We start from the raw sequence: 27,825 nt of genomic DNA on the forward strand, positions 1-27,825 counted from the left end.
CTCTATGGTTCCTTCCTGGTCTAAAAATCCTCTTCTACCTGGTCAAAATTCTCCATGAGTATTTATTCAGAACAACTGAAATATTAACCTGGGAGCTGGGTGAGGTGCTTGGAATAACAGTAAAGCATGATTAGTGACAGTTGAAAGAGGGAGCATGGCCTAGTGGCCGTGACTCAGAAATGTGGCCTCAGAATCAGCATCACGTGGGTTCAAGCCTTGCCTCTGATGTATGCCAGCGGCATACAGTCACTTAGCCTCTTAATGACTCTAAGCTGCTCTCAGTACAACCCCACTCATTTCCAAAGTACCCTACTGCTAACAAGACGCTTTTTTCACAACAGCATTAAGAGATACGTAGTACAAGTATTAACTCTTTCCCGTTTTACTAACAAAGAAACGAAAGTTCAGTGGCTTGTCTGTCTAGGTATCAGAGCTAGACTTGAACCCCCATCTCTCAATTTCAAGACCAATCCTCTTATAGCTACGCCTAATTTAAAATTCAGGGAACAGGAGTAAAAATTTTAGATGGCTCTTAACCTCCCCAGCAAGGTCTTTTTTCCAACTAAGAGCGAGAGAGGGCATGGCAGGTATTTGGAATAAACACCCTTTTTGCCACCTTCCCATCTGGGGTTTATTTTTAATCTTCAAAGCCTCAGAAAAGAACCTGAGGATGGATGTGTGAGTACATCCTCCACTTGAGCATCACAGATTTGGGACAGAGGCAGAGACAACCCATCTTGTGTGGGTTCTGTTCGCTGGATAAGCCCAGCATTTACTAACCCCTGGAGAGCAGATGATCTAGTGGGGCCCAGATGGCTTGGAGACAGTGGCAGGAAACTTTCCAGGGCATTGTGACTTTGACAGAGAAAACTACAGCTTTGGGGTTTTCTGTTTCATTTTTCAATAAGGACCTTAAAATCTTGGGCTCATGCAGTTTGGGAATTTTAATAATAATGACAGCTAACATTTATATAAAATTTATCATGTGCCAAGCATTCTACAATCATTTTCTTATTTTTTCCTCACAATAATCTTGGGAGATAAGTGCTGTCATTAACCCCAAACAGAGGCACACAGCTAGTAAGTGTCTGAGGCTAGATTTGAACTCAGATCTTCCTGACTCCAGCCATCAAGCTCCTAACTGCCTTATGCCTCATTTTAGCTTGAAAAGGGAGCTCTGTGACTAGATGCCTGCCTTCGAGGAGCTTACAAAGAGTATTCCATAAGAAACTCCTTCATGTGAAAGACCAATGGTTACTTTTTATGCCATTGGAACTTGTGGAAGAAAATCCCAGAAGGTACCTTAGAACCATAGAACCAAAGAATGGCAGAAATGAAAAGGGCCTTGAGGCTATTCATTCCAACCCTTGCATTTGACCGATGAGGACATAGAGACCTAGAGAGTAAGAGGGACTTGGTCAAGGTCACACAGGAAGCCAAGCGACAGAGCTGCCACCAAAGCTCTGGCTTCTTCACTCCCAGGCCGATGTTCTCTTCGCCACACCCGGCTTCCTCTCTCTGTGGTGGCTGATTGCAGCCAGCATCTGTCAAAAACATCTCAGGATGATTCTGAAGCATGAGAACTGGAAACCAAAGGAAGAGGGCCATGTCATCAGACTAAACTTGAGAGCTAACTATTCCCCAAATTCCCCTGTTCCTGCATTTTCCAGGCACCTTCATATGCCTCTAATGCCTTCTGCCTTCCAAGATTTGGCAATAGAATTCCCTCCTGTTCTTCCAGTCCAGGGCCAAATGCTGCTACCTCTGAGATTTTCCTCCCTGCTAACCAGAAATACCCTCTCCTTTCTCTGACCTCCACTTTGTAAGACTTTTTTTGAACACTTTTTTACATTCTGCCTTGTTTTAAAGTCTCGTGTGTGTGTGTGTGTGTGTGTGTGTGTGTGTGTGTGTGTATTTTCCTACTAGACTGTAAGCTTCATGGGGGTCAAAAACTGTGTTTCAGTCATCTTTGTCCCTCCAACCCCATTCCCAGGACTAGAACTGGACCTTACAGGCAAAGGGTGTTCAGTGAATACCTTTTACATAATGAATATGCAGAAACTTCCTCCATTTGAAGATAAAGACCAGGACAACCCTGCCCAGTGGTGTTAACAACAGGAGTTAGGGGTGGAGGCAGGGTGAGGGCTGTATGCCAGTAACATCTGCCAATTTCCAAGGTGTAAATGCTCACACTGAAAATCTAACAATCAGCTCAAAGAGACTGTACCAGCCCCAGCACACCCCTGGCCCTGCCCTGGTGTATCATTCAGGAACACCTCACACTGACTACACTTCGAGGGAGGATGTAGAGAAATGCCAATGCCAAGTTATGGTGGCGGAAATCCAGACCAATCAGAGATTAAGGGAACTTCAAAGATCATCTGGTCCATCCCCTCCTCCTACAGATTGAGAAACTGTGACCCAGAGACAGACGCGACTTGCCCAAGGTCACACAGCAAATGAATGGCAAAGCTACAGCCTGACCCCAACACCCACCACTTCTCTTGCAAGAAATAATCACTAGGCCCCCAAACCGAAGGCATCCTAACTTGTCCAGGCTTCAGCTAGGCAGAACAAATAGTGGGCCTGGAAGCGGTGAATTAAGACCTACAGGCTTGGGGCACTAGTCTGCCTTGCTTCTGAATTATAATGGTGGTGCTGCAGGCCTGCCGGGGTACATCCCATGGGGAGGTGGAACACGCACAGCCAGTCACACAGCAGATAGAGTGTTGGGCCTGGAGTCAGGAAGACATGAGTTCAAATCCACCTTCAGAAACTTACCAGCTGTGTGACCCTGGGCAAATCATTTAGCCTCTGCCTCAGTTTCTTCATCTGTAAAATGGGGCTCGTGATAGCAGCCGCCTCCCAGGGCTGTGAAGGTAAAGTGAGCATTGTAAAGTGCTTAGGGCACCTACTGAGTGCTGCGTCAGTGTTAGCTGTTGTCACCGCGGTGGTGATCGTTACTAGAATGTGCCGAACAAGTCGTGGAGAGAAATCACAAGAAGCAAGTGAACAGGTCTGCACTTATAGTCTAGAATGGAGGGGGCAGACACGCGGCCTGCGCACCCCTCAGGGCCCTCTGAACCAGATTAAACATAGTGGGGAAATAGCTAGACCATGAGGGCAGCGGAGCCTGAAGGCAGGAAGACGTCCCGAGGTCAAATGTGGCTTCCCATCCTTACGAGCTGCGTGACCCTGGGCGAGTCACTTCACCCTGTTTGCCTCATTGTCCTCGTCTATAAAATGGGCTGGAGAAGGAAATGGTGAACCACCCCAGGATCTTTGCCAAGAAACCCCCAAATGGGGTCGCAAAGAGTCAGACACAGCTGAAACCACTGTACCGTGTGTGTGTGTGTGTGTGTGTGTGTGTGTGTGTGTGTGTGTATGTGAATATGTATGTGTGTGAATGTGTATATTATATGTGAATGTGTATATTATATGTGAATATGTGTGTATATGTGAATACGTATATGTATACGTATGTATTGTGCATGTGTGTATGTACATATATGTTTTTGTGTTTCCCCAGTCGCTTCAGATCCTGTTTTCAGTCGTGTCTGACTCTCTGTGTGTGACCCATTTGGGGTTGTCCTGGCAGAGTTACTAGAGTGGTTGGCCATTTCCTTCTCCAGCTCATTTTACAGTTGAGGAAACTGAGGCAAACAGAGTGAAGTGACTTGCCTAGAGTCATACTGCTAGTAAGCATCTGAGGCCAGATTCGAGCTCAAGAAGATGAGCCTCCCCGACTCCAGGCCCAGCACTCTGTGCACCATGGTGCCACCTAGCTGCCCACAGATCCCTACCTATTATTGTCATTAGAAAGCCAGGAAGCAGCCCGTTTCATCTCCCCTCAGGCTGAGTGAGCAGCCATAGCAGAAAGCATGGAAATGGGCATCTATCTCTTCTTGGGCTGTTCTGTCCCCCCGGAAACCTCCCTGGGATCGTCATTCCCAGAATGCAGGGGTGCCTGGACTCCATTGCTCAGGCTGAGCGTTTTCTAAGGGACCTTCAGAGTTTTCAGAGTAGCTAACATCTACAGACCACCCAGCCCTGGTACCATGGAAAGAGCACTGGACTGGAAGCCGGGGGATCTATCGCTCACTTCTGTATGACTTTGGAGAAGTCACTCACCCTCTCTAGTTTTGGTTTCCCAATCTGTAAAGTGAGGGGGTTGCACTAGAGCGCTGTCATCAAACTCAAATTAAAATGTGAGCCTCTAAATAGTACGCAAGTGTCCGCACAGGCCCCATTTGACTTAGAAAACCACATGTTAACATTATCTGTGTTCTATTGTATTTTTAAAATATTTCCCAATTGCATTTTAATCTGGTTTGGCCCATGTTGAGGCTTCTGAACTAGATGAGGGCCCTTCCAGCTCTAAATCTACGGCCCGTGTCATATTGACAGACAATAACATATATAGACTTCTTCTTCTTGTTCGGTCATTCTCAGTTGTGTCTGACTCGTGACCTCATTTGGATTTTCTTGGCAGAGATACTGGAGTGGTTCGCCATGTCCTTCTCCAGCCCATTTTACAGATGACTTGTCCAGGGTCTCACATCTAGTAAGTGTCTGAGGCCAGAGTTGAACCCAGGTCTTCCTGACTCCAGGCCTGGTGCTCTATCTACTGCACCACCTAGGCCTGGAGTCAGGAAGACCCAAGTTCAAGTCTGGCCTCAGACACTTACTAGCTTCCCTGTATAGGCTTGTCCAAGTATATTGTCTAGAGCTGGAAGGGGCCTTAGAGCTCATCTATTCCAAGCTGCTCATTTTAAAGAAAAGGAAACTGAGGCCCAGTAAAGTGAAATGATTTGTCCAAGATCACATGGATATTAAGTGTCAGAGTCCGAATTTGAACTCAGTTCTTTTGCCTCCAAATCAAATGTCCTTTCCTCTACTTCATACTTCACAGCATACAAGGAAAAAATAAAAACTTAATGGCCATTTAACCTGAACTTCTTCCCGTTGTGGGAGTTCCTACAGAATTCCCAACAGGTGGTTTTCTGGCATCTGCTTGAATACCTCCAGTGACAAAGAGCCCTTCCTAATGTTGAGCCTGTATCTGCTTCCCTCTAACCTCCTCCCTTTGGTTCTCCCCCTCTCCACCTACTGACCTCCCTGCCTTCCCTTAAATCCCAACTAAGCCTTCCCGAGCCCTCTTAATTCTAGTGTGTTCTCTCTGTGGATTATTTCCTATTTATCCTAACTATAGTTTGTTTTGTATATAGGTGTTTGTACAGCGTCTCCCCATTAGACTGTAAGCTCCTTCTGGATAGGCACTGTTTTTTGCCTCTTTTTGTATCCTTAGCACTTAGCACAGGGCCTGGCACATAGTAGGCACTTAATAAATGTTTATTGATTAATTGGCTTTCTTTCTGACCTTTGCAGCTACACAGAACAAGTTTAACACCTTTGATCTTGCCATCATCCACAACTGTACCACCTCTTTGTTCAAGAATTCTGAAATGCCCTTACCTGACCATAATCTATTGGCTTTTCACCTCCCCCTTTGCCTCTCCTTACATAACCCTGCCCTTCCTCTGCCATGCTGTGACCTCCAGTCTCTTGACCCTTAAGTTCTCTGCCAAGCCATTTCCCCTACACTAGCCACTTTTTCCTCTTTTCCCTATCTTGACCCCTTGGTGAACCAATTCAATTCTACGCTGTCCTCCTCTCTTGAATCCCCAGCCCCCTTATCAAATCACTGACTGTGCCCAGCCCAGCCTCACCCCGTAGATCACTGCCATCATTTGTTGCCTTCACTCCTACACACTAAATGAAGGTGGAGAAAATCATGCAGCTATTCTGAATCCACTACCGACTTATATTACACAAGCTCAAGTGGGCTCTCACTGCTGCTAGGCAATCCTACTATACCTCCCTTATCAACTCACTATCTCATTCTCAAGAGCAGCTGGTTTTCCTCTAACCACAGATGTCCCTCAGGGTTTAGTCCTAGGTCCTCTTCTCTTCTCCCTCTATACTACTTTACTAGGTGATCTCATCAATTCCCATGTATCTAGTTACCATCTTTACATTGATAATTCTCAAATCTACCTTTCTTGCCCCAATTTCTCTCCTGACATCCCACTGCCTTTCAGACATCTTTAAGTGGAAGTCCAGTAGACATCTTGAATTAAAAATATCCAAAAGAGAACTCGTTTTCTTTACCCCAAACCTTCCCCCCTCTTCTACCTTCTCTATTACTATGGAGGCCAAAACCATGTTCCCAGTCCCTCAGACTCCCAATCCAGGAGTCATCCTGGATTCCTGGAAAACCCCCCTTCCCCCATATCTAAGCTCTTGCCAAGGCCTGCCAATCTTTGCACTTTTTCTCCTCTGACGCTGCCACTCTAGTGCAGGCCCTTGTCACCTCACACCTGGGTTTCCATTTCCCCACCTGTAAAGTGACTAGGTGATCTGTAGGTTTTTTCCAGCTTTCAATCATCTGGCCAGCCCTGATCAGCTTCTCAAACCCCTATGCCTGATGGAGCCTATCCATGTCCTGTCCATCTGATAGTTCCCCTACTCAGCCCCAATCCTCATCCTCACAGCAATCAGTCAAAAAACATTTATTAAGCACCTACTGTGTTCTAGCCATTGTACAAAGTACTGGGGATACAAAGAAAGTTAAAGACAGTCCCTGCTCTCAAGAAACTCATCTAGTAGAGGGTACAACATGCAGACAACCATGTACGAATGAAATATAGACAGGATAAACTGGAGATAATCAACAGATGAAAGCATTGTTATTAAGGGATTAGGAAAGGCTTCCTGTAGAAGGTGAGATTTTAGCTGGTTCTTAAAGGAAACAGGAGATGGAGGTGAGGAGGGAGTGCATTCCAGGCATGGAGGACAGCCAGTGAAGATGCCAGAATCTAGAGAGGAGTGCCTTGTCCCAGGAACAACACAGAGGCCAATGGCACTGGATTGCAGAGTACATGGTTGGGAGGGGAGGGGTAGACAGGGACAGGGTTGGGGGGGACCGGGGCTGAGTTAGTGTAGAAAGGCTGGAAAGGTGGGAGAGGGGACAAGGCATGAAGGTCCTCTGTTTCTAGAGCCGTCAGTTGTGTTATGGTTTCCAGCCCCAGGCCTCACCTTCTCCCCTTATACCTCACCAGTAGGATTCTCTCCTTGGTTCTACACCAACCTGTGGTGATTTATCACCGTTTGAATTTGTCTTCCCCCTAGCACCTGTATGTTGTAATTTCCTCTCACATCACCACTCCCCACGTGTTTAAGAGAGCGTGCCACTTTCTATAATTATCTCCCTTTCTCCAAAGTTCCCACAATAATGTCTGAGTGAGGTAGGTATTCAAATTAGCCAGGACTGTTCATCAAAAGATCTATGAGAATGAAAGGGGAACGGATCGTATATTCCACATAGCACCATAGACGACTGCAGGAGAGGAAAAGATTTATAATTCCCACACAATGTTCATTTGAATAAGTGTCTTGGGGCAGCTAAGTGGTGCAATATTTAGAGCTTTAGCCCTGGAGCCAGGAGGACCTGAGTTCAAAATCCAACCTCAGATACTTATTAGCTATGTGACTGTGGACAAGTCCCTTAATTCTGTTTGCCTCTGTTTCCTCATCTGGAAAATGAGCTGGAGAAGGAAACGGCAAATTGTTGCCAAGAAAACCCCAAGTAGGGTCACAAGGAGTCAGATGTGACTGAAATGACTCAAAAACAACAGCATAAGTGTCTTATCTCCTCCATACAACATTCATTCAATGAGAGTTTATTAAGTACCTACTATGTGCCAGGAGCTGTGATACCCTGCCACCCCAAAAATGAGGTTTATTTTAAGAAGCTTCATTTTATTGGTTCTAAACAACATGTACATAGATAAAACTATTAAATATATACAGAAGAATTTTAGGAGGGGAGCCATTAGCAGTTGGGAAGACCAAGACAGGTCTCATGTAGGAGATAGGCCTTGAGACTTGAAGGGAGTGTAAGAAATGGAAGTAAGGAGGGAATGTATCTAAATGTGGTGGGTAGCTGGAAGCGAAAACACTGGAACAAAACAGGATATGGAATGTTGTGGGACTAAGGAAGAGGAATAAGTCAGTTTAGCTAGTATTTGCAGGATGTGAAGGGGAACCATGTGCATTAAGCTTGGAAAGGTAGAATGGATTCAGATTGACAGGTTTTTAATTCCAAGTCATTTATATTTTATCCTGGAGGCAATCAGGATCCTCTGAAGCTTCTCCAGCCGAGGGACGACATAGTCAGAGCTGTGCTTAAAGAATATCAACTTGGCAGTTGTATGGAGGGATGCATCAGAGAAGGACAGACGTATATGATGTAGGGAACTATTACAGTAGTCCCAGAAACGGTAGTGAAGGCCCGAGCCAGAATGGAAGTGACCATTTTAATGGAGGGGAAAGGGACTCATGCCAGAGATGTTGTGGACATGGAACTAATGAGACTCGACAGCTGGAATATAGGGCGGGCCAGAGTTGAAGGAGAGGGAAGAGTCATGAATGACTCCGAGCTTGCCAACATGGGTGATTGAAAGGATAATGGAAGCCTAAGCAGAAATAGGGAAGTTAGGAGGGGGGTGGGGTAGAGGCAAATAATAAGTTTGCTGAGTAAATGCCCTTTAGGTAGTTGGTGATGTGGGACTGAAGTTCAAAAGAGGTTGGGGCTGGATATAGAGAGCCAAAAGTCAACTGCATGGAGATAATCATTGAATTCCTGGGACAGTGGTGGGATCAACCAGAAAGGGTGTAGGGAAAGAAGAGAAGGGAACCCCCAACAGAGCCTTGGGAGAGCCTTGAGTTAAGGGCTAGGATGGCTGATGATCCAGCAAAGGAGACAGTCCAGACCAGTGGGGTGGCCACCAAGAAAGGGTAGCATCATACAGAAAAACAAAAAAGAGGGAATATCCAGGAAGAAGTGACCAAATAAATAAGTCAAAAAAGATGATGACTGAGAAAAGTACAAGAGCTTGAATTCCCTGGAAAGCCCCTTCCTCCTTTTCCCCCAACCATAGAGATCACTTCCTCCTCCTCTGAATTCCTCAAGCCCTCACACATTACATTCCAAGCAATGGAAGTGGTGTTACTAAAGGCACGGGGACAAGAAATTTCAGAACAAAACTGGCCTCTGGACAATCTTGCTAGATTGGAACACAGCCTGCTTGAAGGAAATAGCAGGAGATAAGGACGACCTGGTACATTGGAGGCAGATTTGACAGAGCCTTGAATGCCAGGATTGGGAGTGATAGTTTTCTGTGAGTAGGCAGTGGAAAGCCTTTAGTAAAGGTCTGTGTGTCAATGAGTGGCATGATCACAGCAGTGCATTAGGAAGATTACATGGGTTGAAATGTAAAATGGGCCTACAGAAGAAGACAGACTGAAGGCAGAGTCATACTGCGAGAAGTCTAACAGAATAAGTTTTAGCAGTCAGTCAGCAGGCAGTTATTAAGCATTTACTGCAGTGTTCACTGGCATTATTACTCGTGCCTTTTGTCATCTATTTATGCGTCACATCATTTTTCAAGTAAGCATGTGAGCTTCTTGAGGGCAGGGCCTGTGTCTTGTGTGTGTCTATATATATAAATGTAATAGAGCCATCGTTTTTTGCATACATATATATCATTGATTTTGCCCACATATATCTTTGTTTTTGCCCATAGCACTGAACCAAGGGCCTTGAGTAGAATGGACACTTAAGTATTCATTGAATGAAAACCTCAGAGCTTAAAGGGACCTTAGATTTTAACTACAACCCTTTCCCTTTATAGATGAAGAATCCGAAGCCCAGAGAGGTAAAGGAACTCACCTAAGGGCATCCAGTCAGTAACTGGCAAAGCCAGGCCTTAAGCCCAGGTGCTCTTACCCCAACTAAGGTCCAAGTCTGAAAGCCTGCCCTCTCTTGCTTCCTACTGCCTCCAGCCCGGTTCCTCAGGCTAGAACATCTTCCCCTGGGGCTCCTCAGTCTAGCACTGGCTTGTACAGGCAGCAACTTGCCTACTTTCCTTCCACCCTCCCTGTCTAGTTTTATTTATTTACTCGTGTCTTTCTTCCCTCTCTCCCCGCCCCCCCCCCCCACCTTCCAGGTCGTGATCAATTATTCAATTGTGAAAGGGCTGAAGTACAATCAGGCTACGCCAACATTTCACCAGTGGCGAGATGCCCGGCAGGTCTATGGCTTGAATTTTGCCAGCAAGGAAGAAGCGACCACCTTCTCCAATGCAATGCTCTTTGCTCTGAACATCATGAATTCCCAAGATGGAGGTAAGCAGCTCTGAGGGTTTTATGTGGGGCCATTTTCCTGCCCTCCTGGGGCTTTCTCTACTGGGGCTGAACATCGTTAACTGGAATTCTAGGCTGAACTCACCTTAAGAATACCCAAGAAGGGGGAAGGGAAGGAAGAATGAAAGGGAGAGGTGGAATTTCACTTGTCACGCGTGAGAACTATGTTTGATTGCTAGCTGCCCATCAAGACCTATTTATACATGCTTCCTGTCATCCTCTTCCCCACTTTCTGGAGCATAGAATTCCCAGGATGAGACTGGACAAACTCCCTCAGATGAGAAAAACAAAGTATACTTGTGCAAAGTCATATGGGTAATTAGTGGTAGAACCCAAGTTATGGGGGGATAGTTTTACAGTTGAAAGAGACCTCAGCGGCCATCTAGTCCAACCTAGTAATTTTACATGGAATTTTGTGAATTTTACAAATGAGGAAACTGAGATCCAGAAAGGTCTAAAAAAAAAAGCTAGTAAATGTTGGAGGCAGGATTTGAACCCAGGTCCTCTAACTCTGGAGCATTTTCTAGTACGCTACTTTCTGAGTCCAAATCCTACGTTCTTTCTGTATGCACAGGACTTGGAACAGAGTAACAGAATGGTGTGTCCTTTGTTGAGAAGGTGGGAGGTGGTAGAAGGAGAAGGCGGCATTCTGGGACCCCAGCAGCCCTAACTCCATTAGCCTGTAGATGTGTTCGAATGGAGAATCTTGTGGCTGGGGCTTCTGCTACTGAGCTGGAGAGGGTAGTGCTTTCCCGCTGGCTGGTGTAAACATTACCATCAATAAAATTGAAGCTTATAGTGGAAAATCATTGGCCCTGAGCCTAGACGAGACAGGAGACAGTGAGTGGGGAACGTCACGCCCGCTGTCTCAGCGCGCAGCCCCCATATGGTTATTTCAGGACTTTTACAGATATAGAAAGCACTGCCTGCCCACATATCTACCCAAGACTTGGTGGGTTTCCTACGACCTTTGAAAAGTTTCCTTTAAGCATCTAACCTCTTAGCCCTGCAGCGCTCTGGACCTTCCTCACTTAGAGATGCTTTAAGTTTTGGACAACAGTTACATGTACTTGGTCAGAGGCCTCTCAGACATTGGAGGGGCAGACGTTGCTGGTCGGGCTCGAGGTGAATCAGCTTTCCTATGCAGTGGGGAGCTTAGCCGCCCAAACCTGAGAAGTGAGCCTTATCTGAGAAACTCTCATCTGTCTTCTGCAAATTAGCTCGTGAGGGAAAGAGCGGAAAAAACCGTTAAGGGGAAAAAGTCAAATAAGTGGTTCATTTAAAAAGGGAGGGGAATAGAATGAATGACTAACCAGTTACCGCGCTCGTTAAACTGTAGCTCACCATCAACATGAACTCTTGCAATTATGGCCATCCGGGTGAAGCGACTTGCCCAGGGTCACACAGCTAGTAAGTATTAAATGTCAGAGGCCTCATTGGAGCTCAGCTCCTCCTGACTCCAGGACTCCTGACTCTTGTGATCATATTATATTAATAGTATGTGGGGCAACTAGGTGGCGCAGCAAGCAGAGCACGGGCCCTGGAGTCAAATCCGGCCTCAGACACTGGACATGTGGACTAGCGGTGTGACCTTGGGCAAGTCACTTAAGCCCCTCTCCCCTTTAGCTTCTCAAACTGTAAGACAGGAATACTAGTGACACCTGCCTCACAGGGTCGCGGTAAGGATCACATGAAACGATACAGGCAGAAGCAGCTAGGTGGCACCCCGGACGGAGTGCTGGACCTAGAGTCAGGAAGACCTGAGTTCAAATCCAGCTTCAGACATTCACTCACTGTGTGACCCTGGGCAAGTCACCCATGTCCCTCAGTTTCCTCATCTGTAAAATAGAGATAAATCAGCACGTTCTTCACAGGGCTGTCGTTGTGCGTAAAAGGCTTCGCCGGCCTCAAAGCGCTGCAGTAAAAGCATGTCCAATCTTAAAGCACCGTGTAGATGTTAGCTGTTGCTGCCATCGCTGGCGGTATGACCGTGTGCAGGCCACTGGGCCTCAGTGTGCTCCGCCGTAAAACCTCCAAGGTCCTTTCCCCCTCTAGACCTTGGATCCTGTGGCGATAAGCCCCGCCACGTTTAGCTCAGCCGGTCCTCGGGGGATAGCCGGAGAGTCCATCGCTAGGCCTGTGTTTGCGGCCTCTCCGGCGTGGGGCGGATCCCTGCTAGCTTTCCATCCTCTGACCCCGCTCTAGAGGCCCCAGGAGGATCTCTGCCTTGTGGAAGGCAGTAGAGGATTCCAGAAGCGAATGCTCACCTGGTGTGGCAGAAAGAGTACTAGACGTGGATTGAGACGACCGGGCTTTGACTCGTGCCCCTTGCTACCTGTGTGACCGCCTCTGTAAGGCTCGGTCTTCTCGTCTGTAAAATGGATGCAGTCGTACTTGTGCGGAGGGGCAGTGTTCCCACATAATGGAGAGAGCACCAGCCTTGGAGTCAGAAAGAAGTAGGGTAAAGTCCCGTTTCTGGCCCATCCTGGCTGCGTGGTCCTTGATGAGTCTCTTACCTCCCTGGTGCCCCCAGGCAACTTTCTAAGACCATAAACAGCAGCTTTGGGAAGTGGAAAGAGAATAAGCATTTGTTAAGCACCTACTATGTGTCAGATGCTGATGGGGAAACTGGGGCAAACAGGGTTAAGGGACTTGCCCAGGGTCACACAACTAGTAAGCGTCTGAGGCTGGATTTGAACTTAGGTCTTCCTGACGACAGACCTGGTGCTCTATCCGCTGCACTATCCAGGTGCTTCAAGTTGGGAGTCCACATTGGTAGAAGGAGTTTCCTCACTGAAAGTTCCTGTCTCAAAGTTTTTGTCCTTTTGTCATCACAGCGCCAGGTGACTTTTGGACAGCTCTTAATGAGGGGAATTTTTTCCTTTGTTTCTAGCTAAAAGCTGCCCCTCCTTTTGTTGCTGTTTTTGGCTTTCTTTGTATCCCCAGTGCCTAGCACGTAGTAGACACTTAATAAATGCTTGTGGACTTGACTCTGTAGCATGTAGTCCCTGCTGCTACTTCTGCCTTCTGGCACCAAGCAGAGCAAAGAGCAGCATCGGCATCTGTGTGCAGGTAAGATGCCGGACGGCCCATCCAGGGTCTGCGTCATCTAAAACCCCACATCCTTAAACCAAGCTTCTTTTAAACCAGTCACATACATGAATACCCAAACATCTCCCAGTGTCAGCCCAAAAGTCACTTTGTATTTTAACTATTTAAATATCTCCAGGCGTGAAAAGGAGGGTGATGCAAACAGTCACCAATTTGAGATTCATCTGGGAGGTGCTGGGTTGATTTCAGAAGCTAGCATCCCTTTAAGACAACTGGGTAGAATGGCCTTGGTTGTTTTCAGAATGGAAATGACACCTTTCTGGAGATAGCTCACTTGGGTATAAGGAAAAACTTCCCGAAAACGAATGCTCTCCAAAAGTGGAATGGGCTGCCCCAGGAAAGTTCACTCATCCCTGTAGGTCTTTAATTAAAAGGCTGGGAAAAAATGGAGTTCATATCTCACTTCAAACACGTACTAGCTGTGTGACCCTGGGAAAGTCACTTGATCCTGTTTGCCTCAGTTTCCTCTTCTGTAAAATGAGCAGGAGAAGGAAATGGCAAACCACTCCAGTACTTTTGCCAAGAAAACCTCGAATGGGGTCATGAAGAATTGGACACAACTGCATATATATACCAGATGTCACTTTAAATCTTATGGTAAGGAAACTCCTAGGAGAGAGGGACAAAGTAGCCCCAGGTTTTAATAATCAAAATCTTAATAACAGTAATAACTTTTACGTAGAACTTTAAGGTTTGCAAAGCGCTTTACACATATTGCCTCATTTGATCCCCCAATAACCCTGGGAGATGGGCGCTGTTATCATCCTCATGAGGAAAATAAGGCAGACCAAAGCCAAGTGACTTGTACAAGGTCACACAGCTGGTAAGTACCATGGACAGAGACAGTGGTACGGTGGAAAGAATACTGAGCTTGGAGTTATAAAACTAAAATGCACATTCTAGCTCAGCTACTTACTGCCTGTGTGACCTTGTACAGGTGACTTAACTTCTCTAGGACTCGGCTGCAGCTTCTGTAAAATGAAGTGTTGGACTGAATGGTCCCTTTGGGGTCTAAAGCCTTCTGTGGATACAGACGGGGGAGTAGGGAGGAGCTGGAGGAGAGAGAAATGACCACGGCTTAGGAAGGAAATTGCAGTTGGTGGGACCTTAACATTTTCTTTGTTGGAGGTTGGGGCCATTTTTGGTGCCGGATCCTGGCCAACTGCCTGAGTGAGTAAGAAGGAGTTGGATAACAGGGAGGTAATTTAATCTATCCCTTGCCTGGGTGAAACCCAAGTGCTACAGTGACCAAGGCTCTCTGCGTCTTTTGGGCGGTGGCTCTTTACAGATAAACCAGATCGCTTAGTGGAAGCTGAGTCATGGGGTGCAGGCTTTGGGTAAAGCCCTCCTAGTTTCATGCAAAGTTCAAGGGTGGTTTCTTTGGTCATAGCCCTGACACCTCATTTTCCCCAAATAGACCATTTAGGTGGCTGATGGCTTCGTCTCTGAGATCATAACCCTGTTCGGCAAATATTTCCTGACAAATATTTTCACAGCTACCTGTGAAATCCTATACTTGACACAGAACCTGCTTTCCAAGAGTTCACAGAAAGAAGAGACATTCAACCAATCTAACAGGCATTTATTAAGCACCAGTCATCATAGGGTAGTGAATAGAGAAAGTCAGGAAGGGAAAAGTTCAGGCCCCACCTTTGCCTCATACTGGCCGTGTGTTGAGTGGAGTCATGTTCAACTCTTCTTGACCCCATTTGGGGTTTTCTTGGCAAAGATGTTGGAGTGATTTGCCATTTTTTTCCCCAGTTCATTTTACAGATGAAGAAACTGAGGCAAATAGGGTTAAGTGTCTTGCCCAGGGTCACACAGCTGGTTAATGTCTGAGGTCAGATTTGAACTCAGGTCTTCCTGATCTGGAGCTGTACCCACTGCAACACTTGGCTGCCTGCAGGCTGGATGGCTCTGGGCAGTTTATTTAACCTTCTCAGTTACCCCCAGCAAGTCTCTAAACCCAAAAAGTTGCATTACAGTTGCAAATCTGCATTGGTAAAAGGGATTCCTCACCTGAACCTTCTCACACCAATGAAATTAGAGGATGGTGCTGCCTCTCCCAGAAGGGCCAGGCAGGCACTCTATTGGGCTGCAGAGTTCAAAGACAAAAAGGAAACCATTCCTGCCCTCCTGGTGTTTACATTCTAATGAGTTATACAAATAGCTTCTGTAGAAGATAGCTGGTATGTGAGATGTTCAGGGAAAACCAGCACCTCTAGTGGGAGGGCTGCTGAGCCCTTTACAAGGCTTCTCGTCCACCTTTGGTGTCCACCCAACTCTCACCTCTGGCTCCAAGAAGCTGTAGCATGCCCCGTGGCCATACGCTGGGAAAACAGGTAACATTGTGTTAGCAGATGGGTTAAACCAGGTTGAGGGTAACCTGACCTCAGACCCATTGGTCAGTTAGAGAGGATGGCTACTCCGAGCATGAAAAGACTCCCCTCCCCCGAGATTCCCTTACCCCCACCCCAAAGAATGGGTAAATGAGAACAATTTATGTATTTCAATGGCCATGAAGGCAGCTGAAGCAAGCTCTGTGGAACACTTAGAGCTTGGTCAGACATTGAAGACATCAAGATCATCCACTGCTTCCCCGGCCATCACCAGTCATCTTGACTTTTGTCCTGCCACTAGACTTCCAATGACTCTGGAATAGAGTGAGTCTGATGGCTGCATGCAACTCTGCCTCTCTTAAATCCAATTCGAGCTCAAGTCAGGACATCACCCAGTGACGACATTGGTCCTCTTCGAGAGGAAAAAAATAAAAGAACAACCATAAAAGAGATGTTAGTGAGGCTGTATGAGGATGCAAATCAATTTCCCTTTCTGAGCCCCATTTCCCTCCTCAGTAAAATGAAGGAGATGGGTAAGTTGATGGCTTACATCCTTTCCAGCCCTGACATTTTGTGTGTCTGTGATTCCAAGACCCCTTCCGGTTCCAGTTCTATAAATACTGTGTGTCTGAAGAGGCCTGTGGGCTGTCTCACCACTTCACAAAAGTGAAGTTAGTCACCAAAATCCCTGTCTGTAGACAGAACCCCTGAGAAATCCTGAAAAGACTGGATCTCCCTCAGTTACCTCTTGAAGGAATCTACGACGAGAGTGAGCAGGGGTCTTTGTCAGCCATCTGTTCACAAGTTATATTCTTCCCATCACTTTTGTCAGCATCCCTTTCAAGTGTTCTGGGAACTTCTATTTTCAGTTAGTGACCTCTTCTTCCTGCACAGTCTTTCTCATTCTCCAAGAGTGTTTTGTTCTTTGGAGACTAAGGAGTCAGTTGTGGTTTTAGCTGGTATGGGCTGGGTTTTGTGCGTACTCCATGGGGTTATTTTATCTTTCTAGAATCAGAGCATTTCAGGGCTTAGGAGGGATGAGCTTCATCATATACCAAAGTAAATTAACCAGTCCTTTCTTTCTTCTTCTGCCTTGCACATTGGTGCTTCCTAAGTCACGGTTGGGGGCAGCTAGGTGGCACTGGGCTGGGCATCAGGAACACTCATCTCCTGGCTTTAAATCCAGCTTCAGATACTTACAACCTGTGTGACCCTGGGCAAGTCATTTAATCCTGTTTGCCTCAATTTCCTCATCTGTGAAAAATAAGGTGGAGAGGGAAATGGCAAATCATTCCAGTCTCTTTGCCAAATTTCACGGCCCCAAACGAGGTCATGAAGAGTTATATGCAACCAAAAGCCGCTGAACAACAGTGAAAGTAATGGTTGAGTCATTCTGCTTGGCCCTGAAAAGCTGAACTGGGAACAATCGTGGAAGGCAGATTAGGGTCCAATGTGGGAGAATTTCCTAACGATCAGAGCCATGGGAGAGTGGAAAGCCCCTCCCAAGAGGCAGTGCCGTGACGGAGAGGTTGGAGGGTCATCCGTCAAGGATGCTATAGAGAGAATTTCTGTCTTTAGGAAGTTGGCCCAGATACTATCCAGGGTCCTTTCCATCTCTAGATTCAGTGATTCCATAAACTGTGACATTATCATGGCTGGTTTGATTTCTCATTTCTTTCATCTCCTTCTAAAAATCCTCATTACCTGTGGTTATGTTAAAAAAAAAAAACAGTTTGCTTTGGAATTCCACCAAGACCCCTGAGATACTCACCACAGTACTGCAATGCATTGAAAGAGCTTTGCCTTAGAATCAGATGGAGTCTGTGTTCTGATGCCCAGTGAAACTGTTATGGTCCTAAGTTTAGTCATCTGAAAAACGGGGAGAACGGTACTCTACCTAACTCACAGGACTGTCGTGAGAAAAATACCTCGTAAGTCTGGACTTGCTTTGGAAATGTCCATTATAATCATCATTATTGTTAGTGTCTCATGACCACGGGGAGCACAAAGGCTAAGCAGGAATCACTTCTTTCCCCTGTAATAGCTGGGTTTCCCAAATATCATATAAGTGGTAGCATGGAGTGATGGCTCGAGCACCGGACGTGGGAGTCAGGAAGGCCGTAGAGGGCGAAGAGGAGCGAATGCTAGGACCAGAGTCAGAGCGGACCATAATTCAAATCCAGCCTCAGACTCCTGCTGGTTGTGTGACCCTGGGCAAGTTACTTGACTTGTGTCTGCCTTGTTTTCCTCAACTGTAAAATGGGGATCAGACTGGCACCTACTTCCCAGGGTTGCTGTGATCATCAAATGAGATATTTGTAACGTGTTTCACACAGAAGGCACTTAATTAATGCTTATTCACCTCTTCTCCTTCCTGCCCCACCCCATCTGTAAGATGAGGGGCTTGGACCCCGTTGATAGCTTGTTGGGTCCCCTCCATCTCTAAATCTATGATCCTGTGATTTTAGGTACACAGTAAGGTCAATGTTTTCTAAATCAGATCTTATTTTAAATGCGTTGAAGGATCTGGATACTTAAAGGAGCCCTAAGGTGGATCCTTTTACCAAATGGACTATAACTTTGTCAAATTGTCTAATGTATCTGATTTTTGAGTTGTATTTTTTTTTTAGTTAAGGTCTATAAAAAGTAAAATCTAGGGGCCGCTAGGTGGCACTGTGGATAGAGCACTAGCCCTGGAGTAAAGAGGACCTGAGTTCAAATGTGGCCTCAGACACTTACTAGCTGTGTGACTGTGGGCAAGTCGCTTAATCCCAATTGCTTCCAAAAACTAAAAAAAAAGTTCTTTAAGAAAAAATAAAGTGATACCTAGCTGTGTTTATCTGATCCCCTGCCCTAAATCTCCCTCGTATGCTTTTGTTAACTTGTGTGTAAATATTAGACATGAGGAATTCGGGGTGATCTCACTGATACTATTAATAACCTGCTTATGTCAAATCACCAAGTTATTTCTTGGTTATTTCTCGGTTATTCCTAGGCACAGTTTCCTTGAAGAATTAGGCTGGAAACTAGCCAAGGCCTTGTTCGTAAAACTTTTTTTTTTAGTTATCAAAATATTTCTTTTTTCTTTCCAATTAGTTTATTTAATTTTAGTTTTCACCATTCACTCCTACAAACTTTTGAGTTTTAAATTTTCTCCCCCTCCCTTCCCTCCCCCCTCCCCAAGATGGCATGCAATCTGATAAAGGCTCTATATATACATTCTTATTAAACATTTTCACATTAGCCGTGTTACAAAGAAGAATTAGAATGAGAATTCACAAGAAAGAAAGAAGCAAAACAAAACAAAAAAAGAGAGCAAATAGTCTGCTTCAATCTGCAGTCAGACTCCATAGTTCTATCTCTGGATGTGGATGGCATTTTCCATCATGGGTCTTTTGGAGTTGTCTTAGATCTTTGCATTACTGAGAAGAGCTAAGTCTATCAAAGTTAGTCAAGGTACAATGTGGCTGTTGCTATGTAAAGTGTTCTCTTGTTTCTGCTCATTTCACTCAGCATCAGTTCCAGGTTTTCCTGAAGTCCACCTGCTCCTCATTTCTTACAGCACAATAGTATTCCGTTACATTCATATACCACAACTTGTTTAGCCAGTCCCCAATTGATGGGCATCCCCTCAATGTCCAATTCTTGGCGACCACAAAAAGAGCTGTTATAAAATTTTTGTACGTGTGGGTCCTTTCCCACTTTTATGATCTCTTTGGGATACAGCCCTAGAAGTGGGATTGCTGGGTCAATAAAACTTTCAATAAGTGGTTAGAACACAAGATGGTATAATGGGGGGAAAACTCCCTGACTCTGGAATTACTGGATCTGGGTTCAAATCTCCCCTCTGACACTACAAGGCAAGTTTCCCAAACTCTGTGGATCACAGTATCGTCATTTTTAAAGTGAAAGGGCTGGACTAGGTAGCCTCTGAGGTTCCTTCCATCTCTACGTCTGTGATCTTCTTACACTGTTCCCTCCTCTTTCTACCAGTGTGACAGGTTCCTTCTTGGCCTTTCCTGGGGAATGATTCAATTCACTTAAACAAATATTTATTAACGCTGCACCCCCCCCACCCCCACCACCATGCGCAAGATCCAGTGCTAGGTGCTGTGGACATTAAAATACATATGAAAAAAGAGGCAGGAGATGAAAAATGATACAATTAAATGATGATAGCTACAAGAAGAAGTTCAAACAGCCTACAAGTGGATGTTGTTTTCTTTTTTTTTTTTCCTTCCTTTTTCTTTTACTTGAAAGAGTTTAACTGCAAACTGCAGTTAATTTAGAAAATGATCCCTAAAAGCCAAGGACAAGCCATACCAGATTAACCTCATTCCTTTTATTGACAGTGCTGCTAGACTGATCAGGAGAATGATACACAAATAGAACTGCAGCAAAGCATGAGATTAAATCTGTCACTTAATCCTGGTGGACAAAAATGAATAAATAAAAGAGACATAAAGGCTGGATCACAGGAGAGTTAGGCTCAAAATGGTTGAATGACTGGTCTTATTGATGGCTTTCTGTCGGTTTGTGGGGGAAGTCTCCAGTGAATGGCCCCAAGGATCAGTCTTTGGTCACAGCTCTTCATCATTTCTATCAGTGACTTGGATGAAGGCATGAAGGGCATGCATATCACATTTTCAAATGACACAAACCTGGGAGAGATAATCAACATGATAGACAACAGAATCAGCATCCATAAAAGATCTTGCCAGGTTAAAACAATATTTGTTTGTTCAGTTGTTTCAGTTGTGTGTGACTCTTCATGACCCCGTGTGGGGTTTTCTTGGCAAAGATACTGGAGTAGTTTTCCATTTCCTTCTCCAGCTCATTTTATAGATGCAGAAACTGAGGCAAACATGGTTAAATGATTTGGCCAGCGTGGCCAGATTTGAACTCACAAAGATGACTCTTCTCACTCCAGGCCTGGCACTTTATCTAGCTGAAATTTAACAGAGGAAAATGTAAATTCCTATACTTAAGTTTTTCAAAATTTTATTAATGTGTTTTATTTTTACATTACAAACATTTCCAGAAAATCCGTATTCCATGAAAGGTCTAGTAATGAAGTGTAAAATTTAAACCCCAAATAACAATACAGTGACCTCATTCAGAAAATGCAACAGTTCATATCTGAAGCACATACACTCCCATTCAAAAATAAAACCTGATGAACAGAAATCTATTTCCTCCACCTCCACCCACCCCGAGCCCATTGGGAGAAAAAAAGAAAAGAAAAAGAATTTGTAATAAATGTGTATAGTAAATTAAAACAAATTCCCTCATTGGCTGTATACAAAAATATGCATAATTCATTCTAAATTCATTACATCTCTGGAGGTAGATAAGACATTTCTTCATGGTTCCTCTGGAATCATGGGTGGTCAGAGTTCTTGGATCATAGTTCTTAAAGATTCAAAGTTGTTTGTCTTTACAGTTTGGTTGTCATTTTATAAATTGTTTTGATTCCGGTTGTTTTATTCTTCATCAATTTATTTACTATCTTTTGGTTTTGTTTATTTTACTCTGCATCAGTTCAAGAGATCAATAAAGATTTATTAAACATCTACTATGTGCCAGGCATTGTGCCAAGCCCTGGGGATACAAAAGAGGGACAAAAGATAGTCCCTGCTCTCCAGGAGTTTACAATCTAATAGAGGAGACCGCATACAAACAAATATATACAAAACAAGCTGTATACAAGATAAATAGGAAATAACAGAGCAAAAGCGCTAGAATTAATAGCAGTTGGGAAAGGCTTCCTGTAGGGGATGGGATTTTAGTTGAGACTTAAGGGAAGCCAGGAGATCAGTAAGCAGGAGGGAGAGCATTCCAGGCATGGGAGAGAGCCAGAGAAAATTCCTGGAGCTGAAAGATGGAGCAATTTGTTCATGGAACAGCTAGGAGGCCAGTGTCACCGCGTCGGAGTATATGCAATGAGGAATAAAGTGTGATAAGACTGGAAGAGGGGGCAGGTCATGAAGGGCTTTAAATGCTAACAAATTTTATATTTGATTCTAGGGGCAATAGGAAGCCGCTGCAATTTGTTGGGGGCGGGGAGGGGGGTGGAGTTGACATAGTGGACATGTACTTTAGGAAAATCACACTGATGGCTGACTAGATTGGGGTAGGGGGAGACTTGAGACAGGCCCATCCACCAGCAGGCAATTACAATAAATTACTTGTTAGGTGGTGAGGGTGGCAGTATCAGAGGAAAGAAGGTGTATTCAAAAGAGGTTGCAAAGATACAATCCACAGGCTTCGTCAACAGATCGATTATGGGGAGTGAGAGATAGTGAGGACTTGAGGGTGACTCCTAGGTTGTGAGCCTGAGGGACTGGAAGGATGGTGTGCCCTCTACGATAAAAGGTAAGAGTAATTGGGCGGGGGGAAGATAATGAGCGCCATTTTGGACGTTTTTCATTTACAGTGTGCACTAGATAACTACACCGCCAGTTTGAGATGTCTGAAAGATGGTTGGTGATTGGCAAAGAGATTCATACCAGCTTTTCCACATCTCCTTGAAATCATCTTTCTTCATTTCTTGCACCACAATAATATTCCATCCCACACATAAACTACAGCTTGCTCAGCTATCCCTCAGTTGATGGGCATCCCTTTAGTTAAAAATCAGTATATATACGAGTATAATGCAGAGGAGGCATGGCTGGACAACCAATACATAAGAAAGCGATCCAGGGGTTTTAGTGGACTACAAGGTCAATGTGAGTCAATAGTGTAATATTAAAGTAAATCTATAACTAGCAAGTTTGGCACCTGGGGCACAAAGCAAGCAAATAAACTTTATAAGATAAATTCCGTCGAGTAAGGGGGAAGGGGGAGATTCTAGAACACCAAAAGGCAACCACTTAGGGGCAGTATAGTAGGACAAGATACAGAGCAGGGCATAATTGAGCCGGGGAGAAGCTCAACTGGGTTATAACCACTGGAGGAGGAGGAATATGACCTGTAGCTTCCTGTTTAAAATTTCTATTCTTGCTAACTAAATGCTAAGGTCAGTTTTTTCTACACTGGTAAAAAAAAATAGAAATTTACCAGTGGCCTCTAAATTTTGGTGCCCTGGGGGAAAGGCCAGGTTGCATTTTCTCTATTTGTGGAAGTTAAAAAAAAAAGTTAATGTCATTGTAGGTTGTACTAAGAATGTTATGGTATATGGAACAAGGGCCGTGAGAGTCACACTCTGCCGTCCTCAGACAATAAAGAAGTATTCTATTCAGTTCTTGTCATTAAATTTTAGAAAGAACGATGATAAGCCGGAGTGTCTGCTCAAGGAGGCTAGGTAGCATAGCGGACGGCCCCTAGAGTGGAAGTCAGGAAGACATCACATCCTGCCTTAGAGACGTAGTAGCTGCATGATCCTGGCAAAGTCACTTGACATCTCTCAGGTCTCCTCCTCTGTAAAGTGGGGACGATAGCACATACTTCACAGGGTGTAGGCAGGATCAAATGACATAATATATGTAAAGCATCTTGCAAAACGAAAGTGCTACATTGGTTTTAACTATGTTCATTATTATTATTATGTACATTAAAAAGATGCTCAGAATGGAGAGGATGTTAAAACTCATGCTCTGTCAAGGTCACTTGACAGTTCCCAAGGAACTGGGAATGTTTAGCCTGGAGGAAAAGGAAGGCTTGAGGAAAGATGTGATAGCTGCCTTCCAGTATTCAAAGGAAATTCACATGGAGTCGCTCATTCAAGCATTCTTAAGCCCCTGCTACCTTGGCAAGTCACTTAACTCTGTTTGCATCTGTTTCCTCACCTGTAAAATGATCTGGAGAAGGAAATGGCAAACACTCCAGTATCTCTGCCAAGAAAACCCCAGATGGGGTCATGAAGAGTTGGACAAAACTGAAAAATGACTGAAGATGAAGAATTTTCTAAATATTGTGCTAGGCACTGGGAATATAAATTCGAAGAAGTAGTCCCTACTCACAAGGAAGAGGCGTTAATTAGGCTGGTTCTGCTTGGTCCCTGAGAGCAGTAGAAACAATGGATAGAGGTTGCAGACAGGTAGATTTCTGGTGGATTTGAGGGAAAACTTCCTAACAATTAGAGCCAGCCAAAAGGGACAGGGACTGACTCCCCTGACAGCGTGATCCCCTCACTAGAGGCATTTACCTGGTGTCTCCATGGCTGGTAGTTAGAGAGGCTGTAGAGAATATTCCTCTTCCATACAAGTTGTCCGAGGTGTGGCCTCTGAGTTTGCAGTGATTCTGCAACTGGTTTTAGGTCTTTTTAAAGAATCTTCATTTAAGCTGGGCATATACCTATATTCTCAGCTAACTAAGGATCGAGGCTGGTGGATCTCTTGAGCTCGGGAGATCTGAGTTGTAGTGGCCTAAGGCAATCAAGTGTCCACACTAAGTGTGATATTAATAAAATGATATCAAATTACTTACCATCTTAGGGAGGGGGGAGGAAAAGAGAAAATTTGGAATTCAAAATTTTATTTAAAAAATGAATGTTAAAAATTGTCTTTACACGTCATTGGAAAGGATAAAATATTTTAAAACAATAGTAACCTAAAAAAATATTAATATTATGAGTCCACGGTGGTTGGGGGGAGAGGGGAGGAGGGAAGGAAGGATCAGCAAACTGTCTAAGGAGGGTTAGAACTAGCCCAGGTCAGACACAGCAAGTCAAAGCTTCTGTGCCAATTAGGAGTGAGACTGGGGCCCGGAGCAGCCCCTGAACTTCCAGCCTGGGTAAGATTGGAAGACCAGGTCTTTTAAAAAATAATTAAGATCATAATAATAGCGAGTGTTTCTACACCTACTTCGTACCAGGCCCTAAGCACTTTACAAATGTAATATGATCTCGTTTGATCCTCGTTACAGCCTTGGGATGTAGGGGCATTTATTATCCCCTTTTGACAGTTGAGGAAACTGAGGCAAATAGAAGTTAAGTGACTTGCCCAAGGTCACACAACTAGTATCTGAGACCAAATTTGACCTTAAGTCTCCCCGACTCCAGCACTCTACCCACTGTATCACCTGTCTCCTAAAAGAATGAACATTTAGAGACGTAGTAGCAGCGTGATCCTGGCAAAGTCACTTGACATCTCTCGGGTCTCCTCTTCTGTAAAGTGGGGACGATAGCACATACTTCACAGGGTGTAGGCCGGATCAAATGACGTAATATATGTAAAGCAGCTTGCAAAACAAAAGTGCTACATTGGTTTTAACTATGTTTATTATTATGTACATTAAAAAGATGCTCAGAATGGAGAGGATGTTAAAGCTCATGCTCTGTCAAGGTAAAGTGAAGGAAGTCCTTTATATGTGAGAAAAAATTATTTCCTGGAATTGATTAATTGGATATTAGGGAAAAAGAAACTTGTCATCCAGTCATTTGAAAAATAATTACATGGCCCTGCAAGCTATTTCCTTACAGAGCCAATCAGTTCCCTTCCCTGGGCTTCAGTCTCTTCCTCTGTAAAGCACAGGATGGGAGAGAAGGACGATGAGGACCAGATGGTGTCTAAGGCTCCCGACAGCCCTGCATTCTGTGGTTCGGCTTGAATTTCCACAAATATTAAGCAGCCATGTCAGAGCACTGTCCTCAGCCCTGGAGAAATCAAAAGATTAAATAAGACAATCTCTGCCTTCAGAAAGCTTACAGCCTAATGGGATGATACACAGATAGATAAGGACTGTAGTGGACAACATGGGAAAGCAATGTATCAGAGAAGAGCCAAACAAATTATGTTTGCTTGAGGTCTGTTAGGTAGGTAAGGCCCGAGTTGGTGCCATGTGTAAGAAGAGGAGCGAAGACTTCTGGAGGAGGTATCATTTGAGTTCGGTTTTAGAGGTTAGATAGGAATTCAACAGGTGACAATAAGAATGGGCATTCCAGGCATAAGGAGGGGGGGGGGCGTGTTGAGGGAGTGGGACAGGATCCATGTTTAACTGACTTGGAGTTGAAACCTTCGCTATGTGTTGTCTTCCTCTAGATCAGGGTCTGTTTTACTGTGCTCTATTTGTCTGCCTAGGACTTAGCACAGTGCTTTGCACAAAGTAAGTTTTTTTTTAATGTCTTATTCATTCATTCATTCATTTGATAGAACATATTTACATCTCACTCGCCTTCATCACACCTAGAAATCACAATAACCTTCCACCTCTCTGTGTTAGGCATCCAATTCTGATAACCCCCTGAAAGAAACAGGGGAACTTTTACTACTGGAACTATGTTCTGCTAACTCTGCCTGGGAGTCCAAAATATATAATAATAAGAAGAATTCATGTTTTTATAAAGTTTTAAGGTTTATGAAACACTTTTCCCATAGCAACCCTGCAACGGAGTTTGTAGAAGTGTTATTATTTTTGCAGATGGGGAAACCGAGGCTCAGAGAGCTGAAATTGTTTGTCCAGGGGCACAGCATTAGTAAAGGTCGACCCACAGATTTGAACCCAGATCTCTCAGAACTCTAAGTCTACTGCATTTTCCACTACATCACAAGAGCCAGGTTCTGCCCTCGAGGAGCTTACAGTTTGAGGACAATAAGAAACGAAGACAGACTAGTACTTGACTGCATGAGAGAAGCACAAAGTGCTCTGATGGTCCCAAGAGGGGAGGAAATAGCTTGGGATGTGGGCGGGGGGAGGGGAAGGAAAGGGGCATCAGGAAAGGCTTCGTGGAGGAGCTGGCAATTTAGATGGACCTTGAAGGATGGGTAGAATTTCAACTGGAAGAGCAGCTGCAAGTATGAGGAGTAGTGGTAGAATCAGGGGAGTGGGGACCGCAAAACAGAGGCAAGGTTCAAAAAACAACATTCTAGTTTGACTGGCATGCGAAGGGGAACTCTAAAGTGAGCCATCTCAGAAAAGTTCTTGGGTACCAAACTGAGCCATTTTGTCCAGTAGGCTTTGGGACTTCACTGAAGGCTTTTGAGCCACACTCTGATCTGATCGACCTAGCTCTGCACTGGGGAGGGGACTCTAGAACCCATGATGGGGAGTGGGGGCAAGAGGCTGGAGGCAGGAGCACTAGATAGAAGGTGATTAAAATAATCCATGGGAGAGGAGATGAAAGCAAGAGCTAGAGTCTAGTCGGCAGACTCGGATCCTGCCTCTGATACTGGCCGTGTGAATGCAAGCAAGCCTCTTCCCTCTTGGAGTGGCAGTTTCTTTCTCTATTTAAAGGGAATACCACTGCTTATACTGCCATCCCATAGGATTGCTCTGAGGAAAGTGTTTCAGGAACCTTAAAGCCTTATAGAAATTGACTGTTGTTATGACACTGGTGGCTGCAGGTGTGGTGAGGAGCAAAGAGATGCAATAAATATTGTAGACCAAGGGAGTGGGAAGGACCTGGACATTTGTCGTAATTATCTTAGTTAATATCGCCATGCAGCTGTTTCTGCAAAAGCCAGAACTTGCCCTCTGCTGCAAGACAACAGGCGGCGTCTTTATTATCATCCTGCATAATGTACAGTGAAACTCATCAATAATGTAACCTCCCGGCCACATAACAGAGACCTCATAAAGCGAGATCCATGTGCTGTGGGCTGGAAGAACTCTTTAACCCTTTGTATGGCCGATTCAATTGGCTAACTCCCCTGCCTTCCCTCTGCCTCAGTGGGAGGAAGGGAGGGAGGAAGGAAGGAAGGAAGGAAGGAAGGAAGGAAGGAAGGAAGGAAGGAAGGAAGGAAGGAAGGGAGGGAGGGAGGGAGGGAGGGAGGGAGGGAGTAAGGAAGGAAGTAAGTAAGTAATGAAGGAAGGAAGGAAGGAAGGAAGGAAGGAAGGAAGGAACTTTCTTTACAATTTCTAGTGAAGAAGGGAGAGAGGGAAGAAATGAAAGAGGGAGAAAAGTAGGAGGAAAGACTTATCAAACGCTTCCTACATGCTAGGCAGTGTACTAAGCACTTTACAAATATTGTCTCATCCAATCTTTTTTTTTTAGTTAATTTATTTGTTTTTAGTTTTCAACATTCACTTCCATAAGTTTTTTTCTCCCCCTCTCCCCACTCCCTCCCCAAGACAGCCTGCAATCTGATATAGGCTCTACATATTCATTCCTATTAAATGTATTTTCACATTAGTCATGTTGTATAGAAGAATTATAACAAATGGGAGA

The 27,825-nt window shown here is 44.7% G+C and overlaps 1 protein-coding gene across 9 annotated transcripts in view; it reads left to right on the top strand.

Moving 5' to 3' along the window:
• The window catches only part of EVL (Enah/Vasp-like), a 275,108-nt gene that overhangs the window by 173,247 nt on the left and 74,036 nt on the right, over positions 1 to 27,825 (top strand). For all 9 annotated transcript variants that reach the window (XR_005009982.1, XM_036752868.1, XM_036752871.1 and 6 more), the window contains exon 3: positions 10,071 to 10,248. Coding sequence is in view for 8 of the 9 variants with exons in the window: in XM_036752868.1 (XP_036608763.1) it covers positions 10,071 to 10,248 (178 nt within the window). In the remaining variant the exon portion in view is untranslated. The remainder of the gene's footprint in view (positions 1 to 10,070; positions 10,249 to 27,825) is intronic.

Source organism: Trichosurus vulpecula, chromosome 3 (assembly GCF_011100635.1).
Source record: "Trichosurus vulpecula isolate mTriVul1 chromosome 3, mTriVul1.pri, whole genome shotgun sequence".
Taxonomy (NCBI): domain Eukaryota; kingdom Metazoa; phylum Chordata; class Mammalia; order Diprotodontia; family Phalangeridae; genus Trichosurus; species Trichosurus vulpecula.